Source organism: Pseudophryne corroboree, chromosome 5 (genome assembly GCF_028390025.1).
Source record: "Pseudophryne corroboree isolate aPseCor3 chromosome 5, aPseCor3.hap2, whole genome shotgun sequence".
Lineage (NCBI taxonomy): Eukaryota > Metazoa > Chordata > Amphibia > Anura > Myobatrachidae > Pseudophryne > Pseudophryne corroboree.
The window spans coordinates 564,351,443-564,375,577 of NC_086448.1; the positions used below are offsets into that span (position 1 = coordinate 564,351,443).

General features: G+C 44.3%; 1 protein-coding gene across 1 annotated transcript in view; it reads left to right on the forward strand.

The window, feature by feature from the left end:
- The window catches only part of LOC134928049 (glyoxylate/hydroxypyruvate reductase B-like), a 91,784-nt gene extending 82,225 nt beyond the window's left edge, over positions 1 to 9,559 (forward strand). Inside the window, exons 4-6 of the mRNA XM_063923293.1 lie at positions 1,742 to 1,920; positions 6,012 to 6,108; positions 7,627 to 9,559. Coding sequence (XP_063779363.1) covers positions 1,742 to 1,920; positions 6,012 to 6,108; positions 7,627 to 7,783 — 433 coding nt within the window. The 3' untranslated portion in view covers positions 7,784 to 9,559. The remainder of the gene's footprint in view (positions 1 to 1,741; positions 1,921 to 6,011; positions 6,109 to 7,626) is intronic.
- The last annotated feature ends 14,576 nt before the right edge of the window (positions 9,560 to 24,135 follow it).

A 24,135-nucleotide genomic window follows, 5' to 3' on the forward strand; every position in this document is an offset into this window, starting at 1 on the left:
CCCCCATAGTTATGTGTAAGCATTGTGTAGCTATGGGATGATTTATTTCTATTGCTCATCTATTTATCATCCTAATCTGATTTGCCTCTGCCAACTGTATAGTTAAATTCTGCTTGCATCTACATGCTACATTTATAGAGAAACAATCCACCAACGAGGCATTTTATAAAAAAAAAGCAGAGAAGATATAAAAAACACCAAAAAGCATTTTTTTTTACAAAGCTAACTGTACAGGGGCGTAGCCAGAACATTGTTGGCCCCATAGCAAAATATTGAAGGGGCCCCTGTCCCAATGCTTCTAGAGAGACACCTCTCCACAGCAGTTGTTAATTTTATGCCCAATAGCAGTGCTCTAGTTCATTTTCTGATCCATAGAAGTGCCTTAGTCAATGTTATGCCCCACAGTAGTGCCCTAGTTTATTTTATGAACCATGGTAGTATCCTAGCTCACATTATGCCACAGTGTAGGGTGACCAATACACGTTATGTAACACAGTACTCCCAATTCATATTATGACATCCCGTCATTCCGACCCATTCATATGCTGCAGTTTTTTGCAGCCGTGCGAACGGGTCAGAACTGTGCATGAGCGTGGGCGGCAATGCGCAGGCGCATCGCTGCCTGGTGACGTCGCCGGGCAGCAACGAGAATTACGAAGAAAGCATTTGCAGCGGCGAACGCAAGAAGATTGACAGGAAGAGGCCGGCCGGGGGTGGCAACTGACCGTTTTCTGGGAGTGCTGAAGAAAACACAGGCGTGTCTGGTCGAATGCAGGGAGGGATCCTGACGTCAGCTCCAGGAAGGATCATCGCAGCGGGTGAGTAAGTCTTGAGCTGAGCAGATACTGCACAAATGTTTTGCTTGTGCAGTCTTTGCACAGCGAAACGCAGCCCAGCACAGCTAATCCCCCCTCCCCAGGCGGCCACTACCTGATCGCAGCAGTGCTAACAGTAGCCTGCTAGCATTCAGGTCGGAATGACCCCCATAGTGTCCCCAGTTCATATTATGTCACAATACAGTGCCTCCAGTTCATATTATGCCACACTATAGTGCCTCCATATCATATTATGCCACACTATAGTGCCTCCATATCATATTGTGCCACATTACAGTGCCCCACTTCACATTATGGGAGATATTTAATTAGCCGCTAGTGAGTGCCCAATGGCAGTCCTTCCATTTGCTTGAAATGTGCAATAGTGGCTGTGGGCAATGTCTTAAAGTGACAGAGACCTATACATATCCAGGCCTAATATCACTTAGACGCCTGTTTTTGCTACCTACCCAGTGAGCTTTTCTAGTCTTAGGATATAATGGGGGGAATGTAATAGCCTGTGAGAAGCAGGAAGTGCGAGACTTTGTGCGAGCTCTCCTGTTTTTTTTTAAAGCGGTAATCATTTACACGGCAAAAAAATGGTTGCTGCAGTGGCGCACCGGGTGTCACCACACCCGGTGACGCCTCTGGGTTGCTGCTTTAGAAAAAGGCGGAGAACTCGCACAAAGTCTAGCACTTCCTGCTTCTCGCAGGCTATTACATTCCCCCCTATATCTTAACTATCCTTTGTTACTGACCATCATAGTAACATTTTAATATTCTATGTATGTGTATTCCCAAAGTAGGAAGGGTTTGTTAAAATTCTTTTACCTACAATATTAGTCTAGAAGTGTTTTTCACGTGTATATGCTACATATGTTATGTATAATGCTCACACAAATGTACTTAAACAATGTTTGGAACAGAAGTCTGGAAGAAGAAATGGCTGTAGATGCTGAGTACTGCACTAACATGGCCGATTTACTTCAGCAAGCTGATTTTGTTATGGTCGTTGTAAAGCTGACCCCGGACACCCACAAATTGATTGGAAGAGAGCAGCTTCAATTGATGAAGCCTACAGCCACCCTTATCAACATCAGTAGAGGTACAGAATTAAATTGAATCTAAACATACATTGTTTAGCAAGTTTGTTGACATGATTTTGTTAGAACTGGAGTGCGCTACTACGCAGTCTCCAACAAAATTTCTCCTTTGGGAAACTTCATTCCCTAACCAAGATGGCCACTGATAGGGTTTCTGTGCATGCGCAACATAATGGAGAATGGACATCTTCCTCTTAGCTTGAGACCTGTAACTTCACCATGCCATAACCCTGGACTGCTACCTTAAGAGAAGACAGTCACTGGCTGGTGAGCTGCCTACACCCCTACTCTGCTATAGGCTCCCCTCCATTGCTGATACAAACATTGTAACAGTGAGTATGGCTGTTCGTTCATTTGTGCCACAACAAAACATAGAGCCTGGTTAAGCTACTGGACTGATCAGTGCATGGGATCAGTATGATTTACCTACAATTAAAATACAGACGGTCAAAATACCGACATTTAAAATGTCAAAATACCGACATGGACACCATATAAGTGTACTGCGTACCCTTGCATGGCTCGCTGCGCTTGCCTTGCTTCGGGCGCAGTGCCTCACTGCGCTCAGCACACTACTATTATTTTACCCCTCCACGTCCAATGGGATGGTAAAGTATGAACAAGTTGGTTTCAGTGAAAAAGTAATTGACCTGTCGACATTTTAAATGATGGTATTTTGACCGTGTCGACATTTTTTATGTCAGTATTTTGACATTATCTGTATTTTGACCATTGGTCTATGGTTGCCGGTATTTTGACCATCAGTATTTTGATTGTAGGTCAATTGACTGCATCCTCAGTGCTCAATAACCGCTGCTGTGTACAGTACTCTGCTGTCCTTTTAAAACGGTATACACATTCTCAACAGGCACAACACACCCCAGGCACAACAGTATCCAGGTACTACAAGTCCCAAGCACTGCATGAGAGTTCCAAGAGCGCACAGTTGTAACAGACACCCAGAACACTATACTACAGAAGGGATACCTCTACACATAAGTGGGAAAAGAAGCATCAAAGCATTCAGAGTGTATGCAGAAGTGCCACAGCCAAATTGGGAATTTCTTTGCAAATACCAGATCAGCATTGAGGCGCCATCTTGACCACATGTAAAAAATACTGAGAGCTGCTGTAACACAGACAGAGCAAGTACAGTGTGTTCTGAGTTAAAAGGTGTGACAGCAAACACAATTACAGTATCAGAGCTGCAGAATAATGGTTGTAAGGAGCACATATACAGGTATTACATCTATAATGGGGTTCATTGAATTTAGAAGCACAGAAAACTACACAAGGAAATGTAACTTAAGCAGGAGAAATTGTGGAAAGTAACAGTAGATCGTGGTGAAAGTCCAAACCCAGATGAAGTAGAGAGAGCTATAGGTACCATAGGCTTGAGTGTGGAGCAGCATATATACTTCATAATTCATGGGAAAGTGCAAGCTAGAGATATGCAAGAGGCGTATTAGGATGGAGGTTTCATGAGGAGAATACATTTGATGCATATATTTTATAACACAAAGTTACATGAATGCAGAAATATGATTGCTAATATAGACAGGATGGGATGCGTTTAGTATCCTGGCTGTCAGGATGCCGGCAGTCATGTGACCGATGCTGGAATACCAACACCACTCAGGAGACCGACAGCCAGGATGCCGAAGGTGAGTATCAGGGTTTAGGGTTAGGGCCCAGAGTGGGGGAGGGCTTGGGTTAGGCACTAAGGGGTGTGGTTAGCCCTAGCCATCCCCCCAAGGGTTAGCCATAGCCAACACCCCCGGGAGTTAGCTGTAGCAGCCACCCCCCGAGGGTCAGGGTGGGTGACAGGAGGGATGGTAGAAATACTTACCCCCTCCGGTGTCAAACAAAACAACAAAACATGGCTCCTCTGGGGAAACTTCATTCCCTTACCAAGATGGGCACCGATAGTGTATGTGAGCATGTGCAACGACATTTTGCCACTGTGTATGAGCAACATGGTGGAGGCTTCTGCTATATTGCTGCTATATTGCTGATCCAACCATCTTAACAGTAAGTACAGCTGTACAGTCACTTGGGCCACAATAAACCACAGAGCCTTGTTATGTTACTGGACTGGTCAATGCCTACACACTAACCGCTGGTGTGTATACAGTACTCTGGTCACTTACAAAACTGCACACACATTCTCAACAGGTTCAAGATGTTATATGTAAGATGCGTTTGAATTATATAAAAATATTTAACTAAAAAGGATAAGGGAATGCTAATGGCCCTCATTCAGATGTGGTTGGAGGCGCTATTACTGCTGCTTACATAGAAGTACCGACAGTACCGAACATCAATACTTTGCGCATCAGGGCCCATCTCAAACCACATCTGAATAAGGGCCATAATGCACAACATGAAAGGACACCGATAATATCTGAATAGCCAAATTTAGAAGTAAAATTTAGTTCACAATAAAATGAATAAGCTTGTCTGATATCACCCAGTTCTGGACTGTCTTAACATCATAGTAGACCCTGGGCAAAGCAATGCACTGGGTCTCCTACACACCCATTCTGGGGAACCAATTGGAAAAAAAAATTGTCCCTCCGACGGTTCTGCAACATCTCTTTAAGGGGGTCATTCCGAGTTGATCGCTCGCTGCCATTTTTCACAGCGCAGCGATCAGGTTACTACTACGCATGGGCCGCAATGCGCACGCGCGTCGTACGGGTACAAAGCGGATCGTAGCTGGGTGATGGATTTAATGAAGAATCCATTCGCACAGCCTATCGCAAGGAGATTGACAGGAAGAGGGCATTTGTGGCTGGCAACTGACCGTTTTCAGGGAGTGTTTGGAAAAATGCAGACGTGTCCAAGTGCGAATGTCTGACATCAATTCCGGGACCAAAAAGACTGAAGTAATCACAAGGGCTGAGTAAGTCCAGAACTACTCAGAAACTGCAAAAAAAACGTTTTCGTCCCGCTAGGCTGCACACACGTTCGCACACTTGCAAAGCGAAAATACACTCCCCCGTGGGCGGTGACTATGCGTTTGCACGGCTGCTAAAAGTAGCTAGCGAGCGATCAACTCGGAATGACCCCCTAAGTGCTTTCATACAGTGAATGGCTGTCAGCACTCTGACTGGTGGATAGCTCCAGTCGTCCACCAATAACATGCTGACAGCCATTCACTGTATGGCTGCAGGTAGAGAATGCTACCTCACCACTCTGATTATGTGACCACCACCCTCCCCTGCTTAAAGGCCCCTAGAATTGTGGTGCCATGGGCAGCTACAGAGTGTACCTATACGATAAGATGGCCCTGACCCAGTTGGTTCTCATGTATCTTGCAAGAGGGTGGACTGACGACTGCATACAAACAAGAAAAATCAGTTTCCACTAATGCATTATACTTAAAATAATATTCACATTCATGAAAATATACAATTAAAATCCCTTCAGTATCTGTGCCACATTGATCTCTGAACAGCCAACTGTTTCCAGACAGCAGTATTGATCCAAACTCGAACAATGGACAGAATGTGGAACGCTTAGTCTGTGCAACTTCATCAGGGGTGTGGCCTTCCACCTCCGACGTTAAGTTTGTATGCAATTTTAAGCACATCATCGATGGAATGTCTTACTTTGTAATTAGTGTAACCCAGCATTCAGACTCCCCCTTTAGGGAGGTGCTTACTATCTTTTTACATTTTCATACAGTTAAAATACAATAAAAAAAAATAGAACAACTTTTAGTGCTAGCGTTCATTACTTATATGTATAAACATATGTGCCATACATCAAATGTGGACAGCTCCTACTTTACAAAGGTTTTCAATTGAAAGCTGATTCTCTTAAGTATGTTGGCTTATGTCAATAATATACCTGTTTTGTAAAAAGTATCGGATGTGTAATATAGATTGCCATATATGTAAAAACTTAACACACTAGTGTTTGAGGTCCAGGCTCAATGAAACACTGTTGTGTAGTGTACATCATATTTTTTTTTAAATATATGACTTTTAATATTAATCATGAATTGTCAACATATTAGTAGAATGCTTATATTTCATGAAGGATTCTGTTTCATGTTTGAGAATTCTTTTCCAACTCTTTATTGCAGGTCAAGTAATTGATCAAGATAGTTTGGTAGATGCCCTTAATCAAGGAACCATCAAGGCTGCTGCTCTAGATGTCACTTATCCAGAACCTTTGCCAAGGTAAGACCCTTATGCAATAGGGATTCATGTACTGTTAGACTAATTTTATGTAAAAACAAATGCAGACGTAGTATGTGCCCAAAGTGCTCTGATCATTCATAGAAAATATGTAAATGTATAAGGTGGAGGGGGATGGGGGGTCCTAATAATGTGCCTTATTGTGTTTTCTACATCTCTACTTGATAAAGAAACATAGGGGGTTATTCAGATTTGTTAGCAAACCATACAAGTAAGCAATTGGGCAAAAACATGTTGCACTGCAGGTGGGGCAGGTGTAACATGTGCAGAGTAAATACTGGCTGCTTTATTTTTACATTGCACTTTAGATTTCAGGGCCTAATTCAGACCTGATTGCTATGCTGCAAATGACACTGTCCTGCGATCAGATAGTCGCCGCCCTGGGAGAGTGAAAACCTGCCCCATGCAAGTGTGCAAATGCATGTGTACGCCGTGCCAAAAATCTGTCAGACAGCGGACATCTACAAATCCGTTCAGAACTCACTCACCATCTAATGATTTTAACAATCTGTGCAGTCTGTGCGTAGCCCAAGACTTACTCCTACAGTGCAATGCAAACAGGCTGATCGGGGCCGGAGCTAACGCCACACACATGCCCTGAAATCACTTGGTAACGCCTGCATTTTTCCTGACACTCCCTGAAAACGGGCAGTTACCACCCCCAAACGTCTTCTTCCTGTCAATCACCTTGCGAGCAAAATTTTCGCACCATCCTGTCGCTGTTTGGCGACGCACATGCACATTGCAGTGCATACGCATGCGCAGTCATTCGATAATCGCCCGCTGTGCAAATTCGCACACCAGCGATTAGGTCTGAATCGGGCCCTCAGTGTGAACACACCCCATCCAAACTTAAAAATCTCTCTGCACATGTTACATCTGCCCCACCTGCAGTACAACATGGCTTTGCCCATTAGTGTGCTTTTGTTTGCTAACAAACCTGAATAACCCCCATAGTTCAAACATGTAAATTAGTAAAGTCCACATTACTTGTCAGCTATTTTTCTAAAAATAAAAATGTTATTAATAAGGGACATTAATGTGAGCATTGGCAGTTATAGGGGCTTATTTATCAAAGATAGTCCTATAAATACGCGGTGATGACTGTTTCTGTACAGACCTATTTTTTTTGTTTACTAGTAACAGCACTCGCAGAAGCTGTCCCCTTTTAAGAGCTTGTCTCCATCAGCTAATGCCATCTGAAACAAAGTAGGATCTCTTGATCGCTCCCCCGTGTGCTGGAACAGTTTGCAATGCCCATCGCAATGTTTTAGATTTGCACATGCATGACCAGATACACATACTCAGTTGCACCGGCTGGATCCAAACACAGAAGTAAAATGGTAGTTAGCTGTCATTTTTCTCATCATGGGACATGGGCTCTGGGCATGGGCAATATGCAGGATAAGGAATATTAGGGGCTGCATTGTAATTTTTTATAAAACTATTTGCTCTTGTAGTGTTATTCATTTATAATTGTGTTCCGTTTTTCTTCTTCAGGACTCATCCCTTGTTGACAATGAAGAATATTATTTTGACTCCACATGCAGGAAATGCAACAGATAAAACAAGGAGGAGAATTGCAGAAAGGCTTGTAAGAAATGCAGCTGACATTCTACGAGGCCTGCCCATACCCGATATAGTGGCAGCACCATAATTACAATGTAAACATAGGCATCCCTGGCCTAGGAATATTATAGTAGTGATCAGAAATATACAGGTGCTTCTCCATTGTTATAAACTCAATGTGTTTCTTTTTATGTTAATAATGTATCATTATTATAGTAATTGTGGCGTTGTAGGTCTCAGATGAAATTATACCATTCTAATATCTAGGGGACTATTGGGTAAATGTATGATGCGTCATTATGGGGGAGATGTGGTAACAGCGCACGTTATATGCACTGATACCACTTCTCCCCCATGTATGACAGCTCAGTGACAGGCGTGCTATGCCCCCTGTCCATATCGGCGCTGCTACTTTTAAGATAGCACGCCAATATGCGGGGTCAATGTATGAATGGTTGATTTCAACAGCTCCAGGTGGCGATGCCCTATCTCCATAGCAGAGACAGAGCTGTTCCTGGCTGTGGCGGGCGCCGGCTCCGGACTGCGCAGGAGATCTCTCATAAGTAGCAAGATCCCGCACATGTGTAACGGAGCTGGCTGGGCAGGGAGACACAGCGCATCAGCACAGAGCTAGAGCGCTATGTGCTCAGGGGGTCATTGCTCACCCGCTTCGGCAGGCAAGATGTTAATACATCTTGTCGATGTCCCTTTCTGCTTCACCTCAGTAATGAAGTGTTATCACGGCACAATCCGTACCACTATAATACATTTACCCCTAAGTGAATAACTAGTTTCTATAGCTTTCTCCTCTCTGTTCTAGCAAATGACCAGATAATGGAGAAAAAGGGGAAACTTGCATTGTTATGTTTAGCAAAGGGACTGGGAAAAAATTCCATGCTTTGCGTTCCCCATACCTGCTCCTACATCTGCCTCTGCAAAGCCCCATGTGCACTGTCAGTCCGGCGTCTATGTACTGAGATCAGCAACCTCTATGCAAGTATCCATTCCTCCTCCATTCTCCAGTTGAAAGCAGTAATAGTGGGTAGGCTGATATAGATAGGGCCATATGCACATGTCCAAATGCTGCCCAAACACATTACAGTGGGGTTACCAGGTCTCGTTTGCTAAGCATCTGTAATATGTGCTCTTCTCACTTCTGGGTTAGCTGTTAAAGGTAAATTAGTTGCATTACTTTCTATTCTGCCACACCAAACACGACATGCTAGGATTTTGATTACTTATAGGGGGTCATTCTGATCCATTCGCACGCAGCGGTTTATCGCTGCGGTGCGAACGGGTCCAGAATGCGCATGTGTGGCGGCCACAATACGCGTGCGCAACGTTGCCCAGCGACAGGGGTCGCGTCTAACGAAGGAAGCCGTCGCAGAGCTGACCGCAAAGGAGATTGACAAGAAGAAGGCGGATCCGGACTGTTGGAGACCGTTTTCGGGGAGTGGTAAGGAAAACGCAGGCGTGTCCAGCAGAACGGATGTCTGACGTCAAAGCCGGCTCCAGCATTGCAGAGATCGTCGCACAGGGTAAGTATGTCCAGGTCTCATCTACTTCTGCATGAACATTTTTTAGCTTAGCAGGGCTACACCAGCGATCGCAGCCCTGCTAAGCTAAAATACACTCCCACATAGGCGTGTGCTAGTTGATCGCAGCAGCAGCAAAAAGTTGCTGGCTGCGATCAACTCGGAATGACCACCATAATACAGTAGGTTGAGCCGCCAAGAGAAATGTATTTCTTTAGTGCTGCCGCTTCTATGACACCCGCAAAGCATGTAGCCTCAACTATGTGGCTGCATGAACTCCCCCTTCCCCTTGTATGTGCAGCTGTGGGGGGAGAGATAGGAAGCTATTGGTCTACAGGCATGTCCAAACTGCGGCCCTCCAGCTGTTGTGAAACTACACATCCCAGCATGCCCTGACACAGTTTTGCTGTCAGAGAATGCTAATGCTGTGTCAGAGCATGCTGGGATGTATAGTTTCTCAACAGCTGGAGGGCCGCAGTTTGGACATGCCGGGTCTACACAGCCACTTTCTCTAGTCTTGAAACTGAGCTGAAGCTGCAGTAGGGAGCTGTAGCCTTATTTGCCACCAACATAATCTGTACCATAGTACCATCATTGGCTATTTTAGTAGAAATATATATTGGTCCACAAAATTGGCATTTGAATTCCAAACATACCATGCTATGCAATATTATTTATTAGAGGCTCTCAGAGGTGAAAAACTTTAGATTATGGCAACAAGAAATATTATAAGCATATATAAAAGTATTCCCTACTTCGAGTCAACCACCAAAGACAGAGAACAATACTATAAGTAATTGTGGGGTCCCATCAGCTTACTTAGAGTTCCAAAGTCCAAGAGATTTATTTGCAGAAACAAATACAAGTATACCACCAATACAATGAACATACACGGCTGGCACCAACACAAGGTTTCAATCCTTAGAGTCTTGACCTGCAAGGGTCAGTGTGGTACAATTTATACACAGCAAATGATATTAGAGTAACCTTAGAAACGTACAGTACAGTTAATTGGTCACTAAATAGTATACAGGTAAAAACAAAACATTTGGTCAAGCTTTCAACTGCCTCCCTGAGTCATGGTAACCTGTTGCTTGTCGCCGTTATCATATCCATGTGTGCTTATGTCCTCAGGCTATCACCACTCAGTGGCAAGTGACAGGTACCACAGTTTACAGTTAAAAACAAGTAGCATATGCATTTAACAAACAAGCCGTAATTACAGGCAGCCTTCAATAAAAGAAGTCTCACACATCTGTCATTCCTTACAAAATCAAATATATTTTCATACATGAAGTAGCAGTATGAGATTTACAGTGTTATGTGAGAAATTGTACAACGTTCAGAAAGAATACACACGTGTAATATTGAAAATGAGTAAGTAAATGGAAATTAAAATATGATTTAAATGTACAGAAAATGGTTTATTATTGTACTACATTCAGTTTGATGTATTTAACTTAAACACTACTATATGACCTACACTCCATTAATATCTCTATGAATAAAGAAAGTCAGTCAGGAAAAATGCAGCATTTGTTTGTATTTTTATATTGTTTGTATTTTTTTTGTAGGTTTTTATTTTACATTTAATGCAGTCACACATCTGTGAATTAAGGGGGTAATTCCAAGTTGATCGCAGCAGGATTTTTGATAGCAATTGGGCAAAACCATGTGCACTGCAGGGGAGGCAGATATAACATTTGCAGAAAGAGTTAGATTTGGGTGGGTTATTTAATTTCTGTGCAGGGTAAATACTGGCTGCTTTATTTTTACACTGCAAATTAGATTGCAGACTGAACACACCCCACCCAAATCTAACTCTCTCTGCACATGTTATATCTGCCTCCCCTGCAGTGTACATGGTTTTGCCCAATTGCTAACAAAAATCCTGCTGCGATCAACTTGGAATTACCCCCTAAATTACAAATTGTGCATTAAACAAAAAAAACAATTAAATACATGCATAAAATAATGAAAATATACAAAGTTCTAAGACTGAACAATGCTGTGTAAAAAAACAAAAACAAGAAAAAGCAGGGCAGGATCTACACACTTGCCTTTTCTGCTTATAGTCCACATTTTAGGAACAGTAAGAACAGAAAAGCAGGGATGATTCATGAGATTAATGCGCCCATGGTGAAACTCACATTAGAAGGCTGCCAAACCACTGATTATGGCTTGGGCCAATATTATATGTATAAGGACTACAATTAGGTTCAAATTTAAGGCATGCTAATGCTAGGACTGTATATGATATGGACAACCCGTTTGAGGCAGTACATTTTCTTTAAACTTTGATGTGGTTATTGCAATGGTAGTGTAATAAACCAACAGCCCTGGTAGCATGCTAAGATTTGTAGTTCCACAACGATGATTAATAATAATAATAATAATCAGTTCATGACCTTATGTTTAATTTCCATTAAATATATGTGTATAAGGGCATTATTGATATGCGGTGTATGTGTAAGGGACATTATGTGTGTCATTATGTGTATAAGGGCACTAATAATTGCGTCATGTGTAAGGGACATTATGTGTATAAGGGTATTAATAAAGGTTGGCATAATGTGTAAGGTGCATTATGTTTATAAGGACATTAATAATGTGTGCTATATGTGTAAGGGGCATTACTGTGTGGTACTATATGTGTATAAATGCATTACTAATGTGTGGCATTATGTGTATAAGGTGCTCTACTGTGTGGTGTAACATCTAGAAAGGGCACTACTACAGTGGGGATTGAAAGTGTGGGCACCCCAGGCAAAAATTCATTTTAATGTGCAAAAAGAAGCCAAGGAAAGATGGAAAAATCTCCAAAAGGCATCAAATTACAGATTAGACATTCTTATAACATGTCAAAAAAAAGTTTGATTTCATTTCCATCATTTACACTTTCAAAAGAACAGAAAGCAAAAAATGGCATCTGCAAAAGTTTGGGCACCCTGCAGAGTTAATACCTTGTACTGCCCCCTTTGGCAAGTATCACAGCTTGTAAACGCTTTTTGTAGCCAGCCAAGAGTCTTTCAATTCTTATTTGAGGTATCTTCGCCCATTCTTCCTTACAAAAGTCTTCCAGTTCTTTGAGATTCCTGGGCTGTCTGTGACACACTGCTCTTTTAAGGTCTATCCATAGATTTTCAATTATGTTGAGGTCAGGAGATTGTGAAGGCCATGGCAAAACCTTCAGTTTACGCCTCTTGATGTAATCCCTCGTGGATTTTGAGGTGTGTTTAGGATCATTATCCATTTGTAGAAGCCAGCCTCTCTTTAACTTCAGCTATTTCACAGATGGCATCAAGTTAGCGTCCAAAATTTGCTGGAATCTTATTGAATCCATTTTTCCTTCTACTCGTGAAATGTTCCCTGTGCCACTGGCTGCAATACAACCCCAAAGCATGATTGATCCACCCCCATGCTTAACAGTTGGACAGAGGTTATTTTCATTAAATTCTGTGCCCTTCCTTCTCCAAACGTACCTTTGCTCATTCCGGCCAAAAAGTTCTATTTTAACCTCATTGGTCCACAGAACTTTATTCCAAAATGCATCAGGCTTGTCTATATGTTCATTTGCAAACTTCAAACGCTGATTTTTGTGGTGAGGACGTAGAGGAGGTTTTCTTCTGATGACTCTTCCATGAAGACCATATTTGTACAAGTATCTCTTTATAGTGGAATAGTGTACCACAACTCCAGTGTCTGCCAGATCTTCCTGGAGGGATCGTGCAGTCAAACGATTTTGACTTACTTTTCTTACAATCATGCGAGCTGTTCTGTCTGATATTTTTCTTGGTCTTCCAGATCTTACTTTAACTTCCACTGTTCCTGATGACTGCCATTTCTTAATTACATTCCGAACAGAGGATATGGGCATCTGATAACGCTTTGCTATCTTCTTATAGCCTTCTCCTGCTTTGTGAGCGTCAACTATTCTCAGTTTCAGTGTTCTACACAACTGCTTAGAGGAACCCATGGTGCTGATTGTTGAAGCAAGGTCAGATGAGTCTGGGCTTTTAAAACCTTTGAGATTGACATCACTTGGTCTTTCCAGACGATGATTGAGAACAATCCATGACACTGCCAGGTCTCAGCTGTCCAAAGGGGGCAGTACAAGGTATTAACTCTGCAGGGTGCCCAAACTTTTGCAGATGCCATTTTTTGTTTTCTGTTCTTTTGAAAGTGTAAATGATGGAAATAAAATCTTTTTTTGACATGTTATAAGAATGTCTAATCTGTAATTTGATGCCTTTTGGAGATTTTTCCATCTTTCCTTGGCTTCTTTTTGCACATTAAAATGAATTTTTGCCTGGGGTGCCCAAACTTTCAAACCCCACTGTATGTGGTCTAATGTGAATAAAGAGCACTATGGTGTGGTGTAATGTAAATAAGGAGCAATTTGGTGTGATAATAAAGTTGCAGTACTGTGTAGAGTAATTTCAATTGGGGGTACTATTGCGTGGCCATGCCTCTTGCCAGCAAAAACACACCCCTTTTTGGGCGCACTGTTCCTATTTAAAATATAGGTAGTAGGAACACCAAAATAAGGACTTCTATGGGTGAGGGGTGATGGTGCTGGAAAAGGGGTGCAGGGTCATAGGCTGAACTAGCGGTGGTGCTAGGGGGCACCAGCCAAAATCTTGCCTAGGGCATCATATTGGTTAGGGTCGGCTCTGCTAGGAATAACCCTGGCACCGAGCAAGGTGGCGAACCTGGGACACCTGACCCGGGTCTGTTCACACATAGCCGAGACACGGTCAAGCCACAAGCCCCGGCAAAAACCAGGGTCGAAAGGCTATGTGTGAAAGGGATATTAAACATGGGTGATGAATCCAGTTTATTCCCGGGTCGGTCTAAGTGTGAAAGGGATATTATATAGTTCTAGAATTTGTTTAGGAATCTTAAGCTCCAAGAAAGGTCTTTAGCAAGTGGCTCATTGTACATTGAGAGAAGAGGCACTGGAAGGTCATGCAGTGTGACCAAAATAAGTGGCAATGATTTTTCAAAATTAATTTATATTTAAAAACAATCCTCTAACCCAATTTTCCTGGCGCTGTGGCTGATCCAAATTGAATGCAGCAGTCTCACAAGGGTAATCGGTATTAACCCCCTCTATATCAAAACCAGACAACAAAAAATGAAGAGAATGCGCTTATTCAATCTGGTGTGAATTTTAATTTTTAAAGGTAAATATTACACATATATATTACTAATGCTGGCCAGCATTACAAGAAAAAATAATAATATTAAAACACACACAATTTAAAAACATACAATAAGAACATATGGTAAAAAAGTTCCTATTAGAAGGTACCTGGACAAGGTTTAATAAAATTGATCAATGCATTCCCTATATGTTCTTGGTGTATGAGAGGCTTAAAATTAAATCTTTTGTCACACTTCTGTTCTTATTTGTCTGGTTTCAGTGGCATTGTGTGTGTGTGTCATTGTGTGTACTGAGGTTGCTAGGCAACTGCTTTCCACCCTGGCTCAGTAGCTGAGACTAATTAAGCACCAACTGCCCCGATTGACAGCTCTCTGGGGGGGCATTCTGACCTGATCGCACGCTGCAGTTCTTCGCAGCGATCAGGTCACAACTGCGCATGCGCCAGCTGATTGACAGGCAGAGACGGTCGTTGGGTGGGAGGGGGTGGCACGGCGGCGTTTGGCTGCTGTTTTGTGGGCATGGCCCGGCCAACACAGGCGTGGCTGGACCATGCGGGCCACAGCGGCTGCGTGACGTCACACGTAGCCACTGTGACCCAGGGCAGCGACGAGTAACTCCAGGCCAGCCGCAGGAGCTGCGCTGGCCGGGAGTTACTCGTCAAGTACAAAAGCATCACTGCTGTGCGATGCTTTTGTACTTGTGCGGGGAGGGGGGCGGCCTGACATGCGGGGCGGACTAGCCCTGTGCTGGGTGTCCACCGGCATGTCAGTGTAAGTGATCGTAGCCATGCTAAATTTAGCACAGCTACGATCAGGCCGGAATGACCCCCAGGGTTTCTGCTTCACAGCTGTTCATGCAACACTGGGTGAGATGTACTAAGCAGTGAAAAGTGTGGGGAAGTGAGCCAGTGGAGAAGTTGCCCAACCAATCGGCTGCTCTGTATAATTTTATAGTATGCAAATTAGAAATGTTACTTCAATGCTGATTGGTTGCCATGGGCAACTTCTCCACTGGCTCACTTATCCACTCTTTTCACTGCTTACTACATCTCCCCCACTGTCTTCACATAAGTGCCCTCAACACATTTACTACGTTGCTGGTATAAGGTTTTTTACCTGGACTAGCTCCTGTCTTTTCTGTCCCTGAGATTTTGCTGTTTCTTTCTGCTACTGGAAACTGTGGATGTGACCGGAGTGCTTGTCCGGCTCTTTGACCCAGCCTGCCAATTTATCTTCCGGTGTGTCATGTCTGTCCTATGTACCATAGCTGTGAGTCTCCAAGACTCTTCCTCTTAGTTTATAACTATGTACTACTGAGATCAAGTTTAGGTGGCATCCGAGAAGCTGTGAACAGTGTGGTTCCAGGAAAGGCGGCTGTTATTGGTGAAAAACATCTTGCACCATGGTTCTGAATAGGGGATATCAACCAGTGAGCGTGAGATGCATGACATCTTTACTGCACAAACTACGAATGTCTGGAAGTTTAATACAAATTTTAAAACATTATTATGTGCGAAGGGATATTGGATACTAACTAAGATTTTGGCTTCATATCTCAAATTCTTTTGGTTGGGTAAAATTAACATTGTCAAAATGAACCTTCTTCCCAGGCTTTTGTTCATCTTACATGCAGTTCTGCATAAAATCCCACCCCCTCTTTTAAATCAGATTACAGTAGTTAGTATGTAGCTTTATTTGGGGAAGTAAGAGTCCCCTATATTGACCCAAATAAAGGATGGTCTCCAGATGTCTTCGTTATTATCGGCAGTCATGTTATCCAGGGTCCTGGAATGGTCTCTGTAAGAGGGGTCTTAACAATGGGTTAATATTAAAACTGCTGCTGTTCAGAAACCTGTTCATGTGATTCCCTGTCTCACCCATCTACCTAGAACATGCTGTCAGGACAGGCTGTGTTTGTGGATCTGTCGTACTCAGTCTACCTGAAGAAGCGGATGCCCCTGTGTGCTGGAAACAAGGAGGACGAAGATAATTCCTTCTCATATATTTATTAAGACAACAGAACTGAAAAGCTGAGGCAAAAGTTCAGGATTAGGGAACTGCAGGAAAGGAAGTCACTGAATGACACAAGGCGTGAATGAAGAACTGTAACAAACGGATCCTGGGTGATGCAAAGATGTGGATGAAGAACTGTGGAAACTGGATGATATGAAGACGTGGACAAAGAACTGTGAAAACTGGATGCTGGATTATATGAAGATGTGGACGAAGAACTGTGAAAACTGGATGCTGGATGATATGAAGACATGGATGAAGAACTGTGGAAACTGGATGCGGGATGATATGAAGACATGGAAGAAGAACTGTGAAAGCTGGATGCTGGATAATATGAACACGTGGATGAAGGACTGAGAGCTGGATGCTAGTGAACCGCCACGAGAATCCTGCGGAACTCGAAGGTACTGGTGGGAGAGCGGTCGACCGTGACTGCACCATGGAGAGCTGGCGGGCGTTGTACAGCGATAGTCGGCTGAGAATTCGGAGATTCTGATGGAACCAATTACAAGAGACGCACAGAACAACTGCGGGAGCACAGAGCTAGGTACAGAGTAACCACAACAAAGCACTGGCACAGAATGCAATAATCCCAGCCTATTTATAGGCAACAGGAAAACAGGATTGGCTGGCACTCACCCTTCACGCTAATTGGTGCTACCCTTGGTCTCCAACATGGCTGCTCCCAGCACTGCAGACATGCCAGGGAGCTGCTGGCCACTAGGTCCTCCTCCAGCCTCCAGGAAGCCGCACTCACGCTGCCCGACCCAGCCGCATACCTGTGAAGCCACGGAGCCGCCGCAGACAGCCCACCGGCAACGGCCAAACAGCGGGACCCGCGGCGGTAAGCATGCGCTGCCTGGCACATGCCATCTGACAATCTCTACTGTAGAGTGTTGGCACAGTCTGCGATATGACTTGGGAATATCTTCTTCATCGCCTCTTACCTATTTGGTCTATAATGTCAAATTTTTTTGTCGTTCTGTTTACATCCTGTTGGGAGATACAATGCTGCCCTGGACTCCATCATTTATATTTGGTAGGAGTGCTCAAAAGTGTCCCCATTATTTATTTAAATAGTCCAGGTTACCCTTGTCAAAGTCGAAAAATATAGCAACCTATGATGCCTTGTACTAACCCCATGCGCTTGCCCGCTGCACGTGCACATTCTCTCCCGTGTGTGCGCATATTCGCAGTTGCGTGACGGCGCCTCCACGGTCGTGCGCTCAGGCGCGTGGTATGCGCATTTACGGTAGAGTTTGTGTGCGTCTGGCGGGCGACTCGATCGTTACACAGTTAATCTAAATAGTGTATTTTATAGGTTATGGTCCCCTTAATAATATCAGTAAGTTTGTTTAGTGTAACTGGTTCATGGACAGAGAAATCCCTCTTTACATGATACGAAGGGTCAGACAGGTTTTGAGCAGTGGTGTTTAGTATGCAACGGAAGAGTATATTATTAGTAACATTCCGGTGTTGGTTTGAAAGAGATTAATCGCTCCTGCGTATAGTTATGTTTATAAGAAGTTTATGGACATTTACTGTATTTGCAGTTCATTATCCATGCGGCGGGAAACCTGAGATTCCCTCCCACCTGAGCAGTTTGAAATAGTCACAGCCCACCTGTTCGAATCAACCTATGACCTTTTGTTATAATGTGCAGATTCCTGTGTCCAATGAACAATGGCCCTCATTCCGAGTTGTTCGCTCGCAAGGCGATTTTAGCAGAGTTACACACGCTAAGCCGCCGCCTACTGGGAGTGAATCTTAGCTTCTTAAAATTGCGAACGATGTATTCGCAATATTGCGATTACAAACTACTTAGCAGTTTCAGAGTAGCTTCAGACTTACTCGGCATCTGCGATCAGTTCACTGCTTGTCGTTCCTGGTTTGACGTCATAAACACACCCAGCGTTCGCCCAGACACTCCTCCGTTTCTCCAGCCACTCCCGCGTTTTTTCCGGAAACGGTAGCGTTTTTATCCACACGCCCATAAAACGCTGTGTTTCCGCCCAGTAACACCCATTTCCTGTCAATCACACTACGATCGCCGGAGCGAAGAAAAAGCCGTGAGTAAAAAAACTATCTTCATAGCAAAATTACTTGGCGCAGTCGCAGTGCGAACATTGCGCATGCGTACTAAGCAGAAAAACGCTGCGATGCGAAGAAAATTACTGAGCGAACGACTCGGAATGAGGGCCAATGAGATTGTAGGGCCCTTTGTAGTGTACTGTACTTTGTGTATATAAGAACAGCCAGCCTGGGCCAGCTCAGTCTTTTCTCCACAAAGGTTTTCATCATTGACTAACTAGAGAGCTGGTTCCAGGACTGCGCTAGCGATCATTCCCCACGTGTGTAAGTTCTCTGTGACCAACTTATTCTCTGTCTGTATTTGCCATACTCTCTCTCTCTCTCACTGTTATTGTTTAGGATTAAGACGCTATTGTATATTAATGCCCAGTTATTCTGTTTAGGTGTTTTAGGTTAGTGTTGTAGTGTATAAGCTGTTAACTGTTTTCCCATTTTTCATACAAATTATCGTAAGTAAAGGTTTTGGAACCTCAGCAAGGTGTCTGTGTTTCTCTTTCTGAGCGTCTCAATCGCTCAATCAGCTTTTATATAATAGAGGTTAATCAGCGTTACATTGTGTTAACATTACAAGACCAAGGTTTACAGTATAGGCTTAGCCTTTCAGTGTGTTGCATACAAGGTTTACTGTGTGTCATCCTGTGAGCGTCTGCGCCGCTCGTGTTCCTCTCGTTGGCACAGCGTCCGCTACGCTAGTAGCGTAGCATTACGGTGCTCGGGCCGCCTATAGCGTGCTCGATATCCAGCGTAAGCAGTGAGCGAACGTACCGCTCGTGCGTCTCGACCACGGCCCAGCGTCTGCTACGCTAAGTGCGTACCATTACGGTACCCCATACGCCCATTGCGTACTGAGTCTCTTACCAATATATAGTGAATGTTATAAGATAAATAATTAGCTTTATCAATTGGATGCTCGTCCTTCCTCCACATATCCGCTCTAGCGAACACAAGCAGACTTTATCTGTCAGCAAAGGGCGGGAAGGTAGTATCCCTTCGTATCCGTGTTGGTGGTGAGGGATACGGTAGTGCTGACTAGATAAGCGTCTGCATCGCTACGTTGTAGGAGTGTTGGTGGAATCCGGAACCGGAAGGTAAGAACAGTACGCTATTGTTTTTTTTTAAACTGTTTCATTTCTGTTTGGTACACATTGCATACGCAACACAAGCACACACCTGTATTTTCATTGGTATTTTCACATCTCGCCTTCCTGTTTGCCATTTATCATTGATAACGTGCTGAGAAAGATTTGTTGCTATTGGTAGTTAAAAGTAAAATTAATACGTAAGGAAGTAATTTGTAAAACACGCACACGGCTTTGCCTAAGATACAAGCAAGTTCTGTGTGGTGCTCGGTAAATGATTACAGTTAAAAATCATTTGCATTGATAGAAACGTGTTACTTGTGTTACTGTGGACGTGTCTGGCCTGTGTAAACGTGTCCCTAACAAAGGGCGGGACAAGCGTACGCGACGCAAGGGTCGACACACGTAGCGTATATTACGCAATGGAGCGTATGGATACGCCCACGTAATACGAATCACACAATAGTATTGTTTTAGTAGGCGATACGGAAGCAACGCGATAATAGCGCAAATTAATCTCAGTATCCTAAATTTTAATCTAAAAGGAACCTTCTCTAGTTGCAACTCCTCTGGGACTAGACTGCGATACTGAATGAAAGGGATTTGTCAGAGTCGGTTTAGTTTGTGTCCCCGGAGGGGGCGCTAGTGGGTCAGTGGAGGTAGGTGGAATGAAATGAGGAGGCAGTATTGGGTTTCTGCGCATGTGCACAATGAAGATTTATTATTAACAGAAAGTCCAGATAATAATGCAGCAGAAAGTAAAACAAACGAATGCAATGGAAATGATAATGGTAACGGCAATGGTAATGGCAATGATATAATATGGTTTGAAACTTGAAAGTCTATGGCAGAGTTTGTAATGCAGAAATGGAACCAGAGTAATTAAAACGTGGAGCCAGCAGAGGTGGAATAATGGTAGCAAACCTGGTAGCAATGCAGGAGACTGGATGGTAATGTTCACTGTGCTGTTGGAAGTGCACAATCAGCATGCAGGCTGAATCACAGGTGAGATGACGGAATGCACCTGGAGAGGGAGTCTCTACTGCTGTAGGCTGGAGCACACTGCAGGTGTTGAAGGTGTGAAGCCAGAAAGGTATTGCTGGTGCTGGTACTTGTAGTTCCACGGAAGTAACAGGTACAGAAGAATATCCAGGAGCACGGAGGATCAGGAGAATATCCTGGAACACGGAGGAACAGGAGAACAGGTCCAGACACACGGGTCGCAGGAGTGACACAAAGTTCAGGACCACCTCTGACTCACCCTGCAGCTCCTGATATACCCCCTGACCGGCAGGTATTGGCTGGAGTGAGACGAGGAGGTGCGGCCAAGCTCCGGATTGGCTACCGCACTTACACTGGGGAAAACTGTCATGGCGGCGCCCATGACGCGGCCCGGCTGGGACGCGGCGCGCCCACACGCCCGTTGACTCCAGGGGCGCTCCCAGGCCTGAGATGGTATCCACGAGCAGGGCGACAGGTGACAGCAACATGCAGTGACCCCGGACGGAGTCCGCTCCGGCGGACAGACATAACAGCGGTAAGTCGATTCCTGACAGTACCCCCTCCCTTATGGGTGGGCACCGAACACCCACGTGGCTTGGAAGGATGAGACCTGTGGAAAACACGGACCAACCTGGGAGCGTGGACATCAGCAGAGTTCACCCAACTCCTCTCCTCAGGACCATAGCCGGCCCAGTCGATGAGATATTGCAGACGACCATACCGGTGACGGGAGTCCAGGATCTTCTCTATCTCGAACTCTATGCCCCGCTGAGTTGGAATGCTGGGGCCAGCTGGAAGAGCTCTTTGGAAGCGATTTAGGACTAATGGTCTGAGGAGAGAGACATGGAAAGCATTAGGAATACGCAATGAAGAGGGTAACTTGAGCTTGTAAGCCACAGGATTTAGAACTCTTTCGATGGAGAAAGGACCAATGAAGCATGGTGCAAACTTCATCGAAGGCACTTTAAGACGAAGATTCCGGGTTGACAGCCAGACTTTATCCCCAGGTTTCAAGCTGGGAACTGCACGTCTCTTGCGGTCGGCAAAGAATTTGTACCGGGCAGAAGCCTTTTTGAGTGAAGTATGAATCTTCCTCCAGATTGTTGAGAACTGACTGAGGACAGTAGTGGCAGCAGGAACATCGATGCTAGGAAGGTCTTGAAAATCAGGAACTCGTGGATGCTGCCCATAAACAGCGAAGAACGGAGTAGTTTCAGTAGCTGTGTGGTAGCGGAAATTGTGAGCGAATTCAGCCCACGGGAGCAAATCTACCCAGTCATCTTGGGAAGATGATATGTACAGTCTCAGGAAAGTTTCCAACTCCTGGTTTACCCTCTCTGTCTGCCCATTCGTCTGAGGATGATACGCTGACGAGAACTTGAGATGGACCTGCATGGCAGAACAGAGAGCTCTCCAAAACCTTGCCACAAACTGAACTCCACGGTCAGATATTATTTCAGTGGGTAGTCCATGTAAACGGAAAATCTCCCGTAGGAAGGTTTGAGCCAGTTTTGGAGCGGAAGGAAGTCCTTGGAGTGGAACAAAATGAGCCATTTTGGTAAATCTGTCGACCACTACCCAGATGGTATTGAATCCTTGGGAGGAGGGAAGGTCAGAGATGAAATCCATAGACAGATGTGACCAAGGACGGCTGGGAATAGATAATGGCTGTAACTGACCTGCTGGAGACTGACGAGGAGTTTTGTGCTGCACACATTTAGGGCAAGACGCCACAAAGTCTTTGATGTCGACTTTCATCTTCGGCCACCAGTATGTTTCAGAGAGAAATTTAAAAGTCTTTAGGACACCAGGATGCCCAGTAAATTTAGACTGATGAGCCCAAGACAACAACTTAGAACGGAGTTCAGGAGCAACAAAAGTCTTACCAGGAGGCGGAGCTGGAGAAACTTGTGAAGAAGCAAAAGCAACAGGATCCAGGATGGAGCGTGGTACTGGATCGGATATCTCGTCCTCAGATTCCATGGATCGAGACAAGGCATCTGCTTTGGTATTCTGAGAACCTGGGCGGAAATGGAGCTTGAAATTAAAACGGGAGAAGAACATAGCCCATCGGGACTGGCGAGGATTAAGGCACTGAGCTGCCTTCAAGTAGAGCAGGTTTTTATGATCCGTATAGATATTAAATGGAAACTTCGCCCCTTCCAGGAGATACCTCCATTCCTCAAGGGCCAGTTTAATCGCCAGAAGCTCTTGATCTCCGATGGAATAATTAACTTCTGCAGGAAGAAACTTACGGGAAAAGAATCCACAGGGATGAATCTTCCCGTCAGCTCCCATCTGAGAGAGAACAGCTCCCACTCCTACTGTGGAAGCATCCACCTCCAACTCGAATGGCTTATTAATATCGGGCTGTAACAAAACTGGAGCGGTAACAAAAGCCATCTTGATTTTTTGAAACGCAGCCAGGGCATCTTCTGACCAGTTGGAATGATCTGCCCCTTTCCGAGTTAAGCTAGTAATAGGAGCAATGAGAGTTGAAAAGCCTCGGATGAATTTCCTATAATAATTGGCAAAGCCCAGGAATCGTTGAATGGACTTGAGAGTGTTCGGAATGGACCAATTGGCAATAGCTTCCAATTTTGCCGGGTCCATCTGGAGATCCGATCCAGAAATTATATACCCCAGGAAGGGTATGGAGGTAACCTCAAAGGTACACTTAGATAATTTGCCGTAAAGACAATTCTCACGAAGACGTCGGAGGACTTCACGGACTTGGAGACGATGAGAAGGGAGGTCTTGAGAGAAGATGAGGATATCGTCCAGGTAAACAACGAGATACTTGTACAGAACGTCACGGAAAATTTCATTAACAAAGTGTTGAAACACTGCTGGAGCATTGCTCAACCCGAATGGCATTACCAGGTACTCGTAATGGCCATCCCGAGTATTGAAAGCTGTCTTCCATTCGTCACCGCTGCGGATTCTGATGAGATTATAGGCACCGCGGAGATCTAACTTGGTGAAGATGCGGGCTCCTTTGACTCTATCAAATAACTCGGTAATAAGAGGTAACGGGTAGCTGTTCTTAACGGTAATATCATTAAGTCCCCGGTAGTCAATACATGGACGAAGTCCTCCATCTTTCTTTTTAACAAAAAAGAAACCTGCCCCAGCAGGTGATGATGAGGGACGGATGAATCCTTTCTGTAGGTTTTCTTTGATGTATTCGCTCATCGCTTCGGTTTCAGGAACAGATAACGGGTAGGTGCGCCCCCTAGGTGGTTTTTTGCCAGGAATGAGGTCGATGGGGCAATCCCACTCTCTATGGGGCGGCAGAACATCAGCGGCCTTCTCGCTGAAGACGTCAGCGAAATCTTGATAGGCCATAGGAAGAGTAGACTGGGTCTTGATTTCAGAAGTCTTGACAGGAACAACTTGGGCTAAACAGGACTGACGGCAATGTGAACCCCAAGCAGTTAGTTGTAAGGTAGCCCAATCAATCTGTGGGTTATGTAGCTGGAGCCAGGGCATACCTAACACAATCTCCTGAGTTGCCTGAGGAATAACTAGAAATTTTATTAACTCAGAATGCA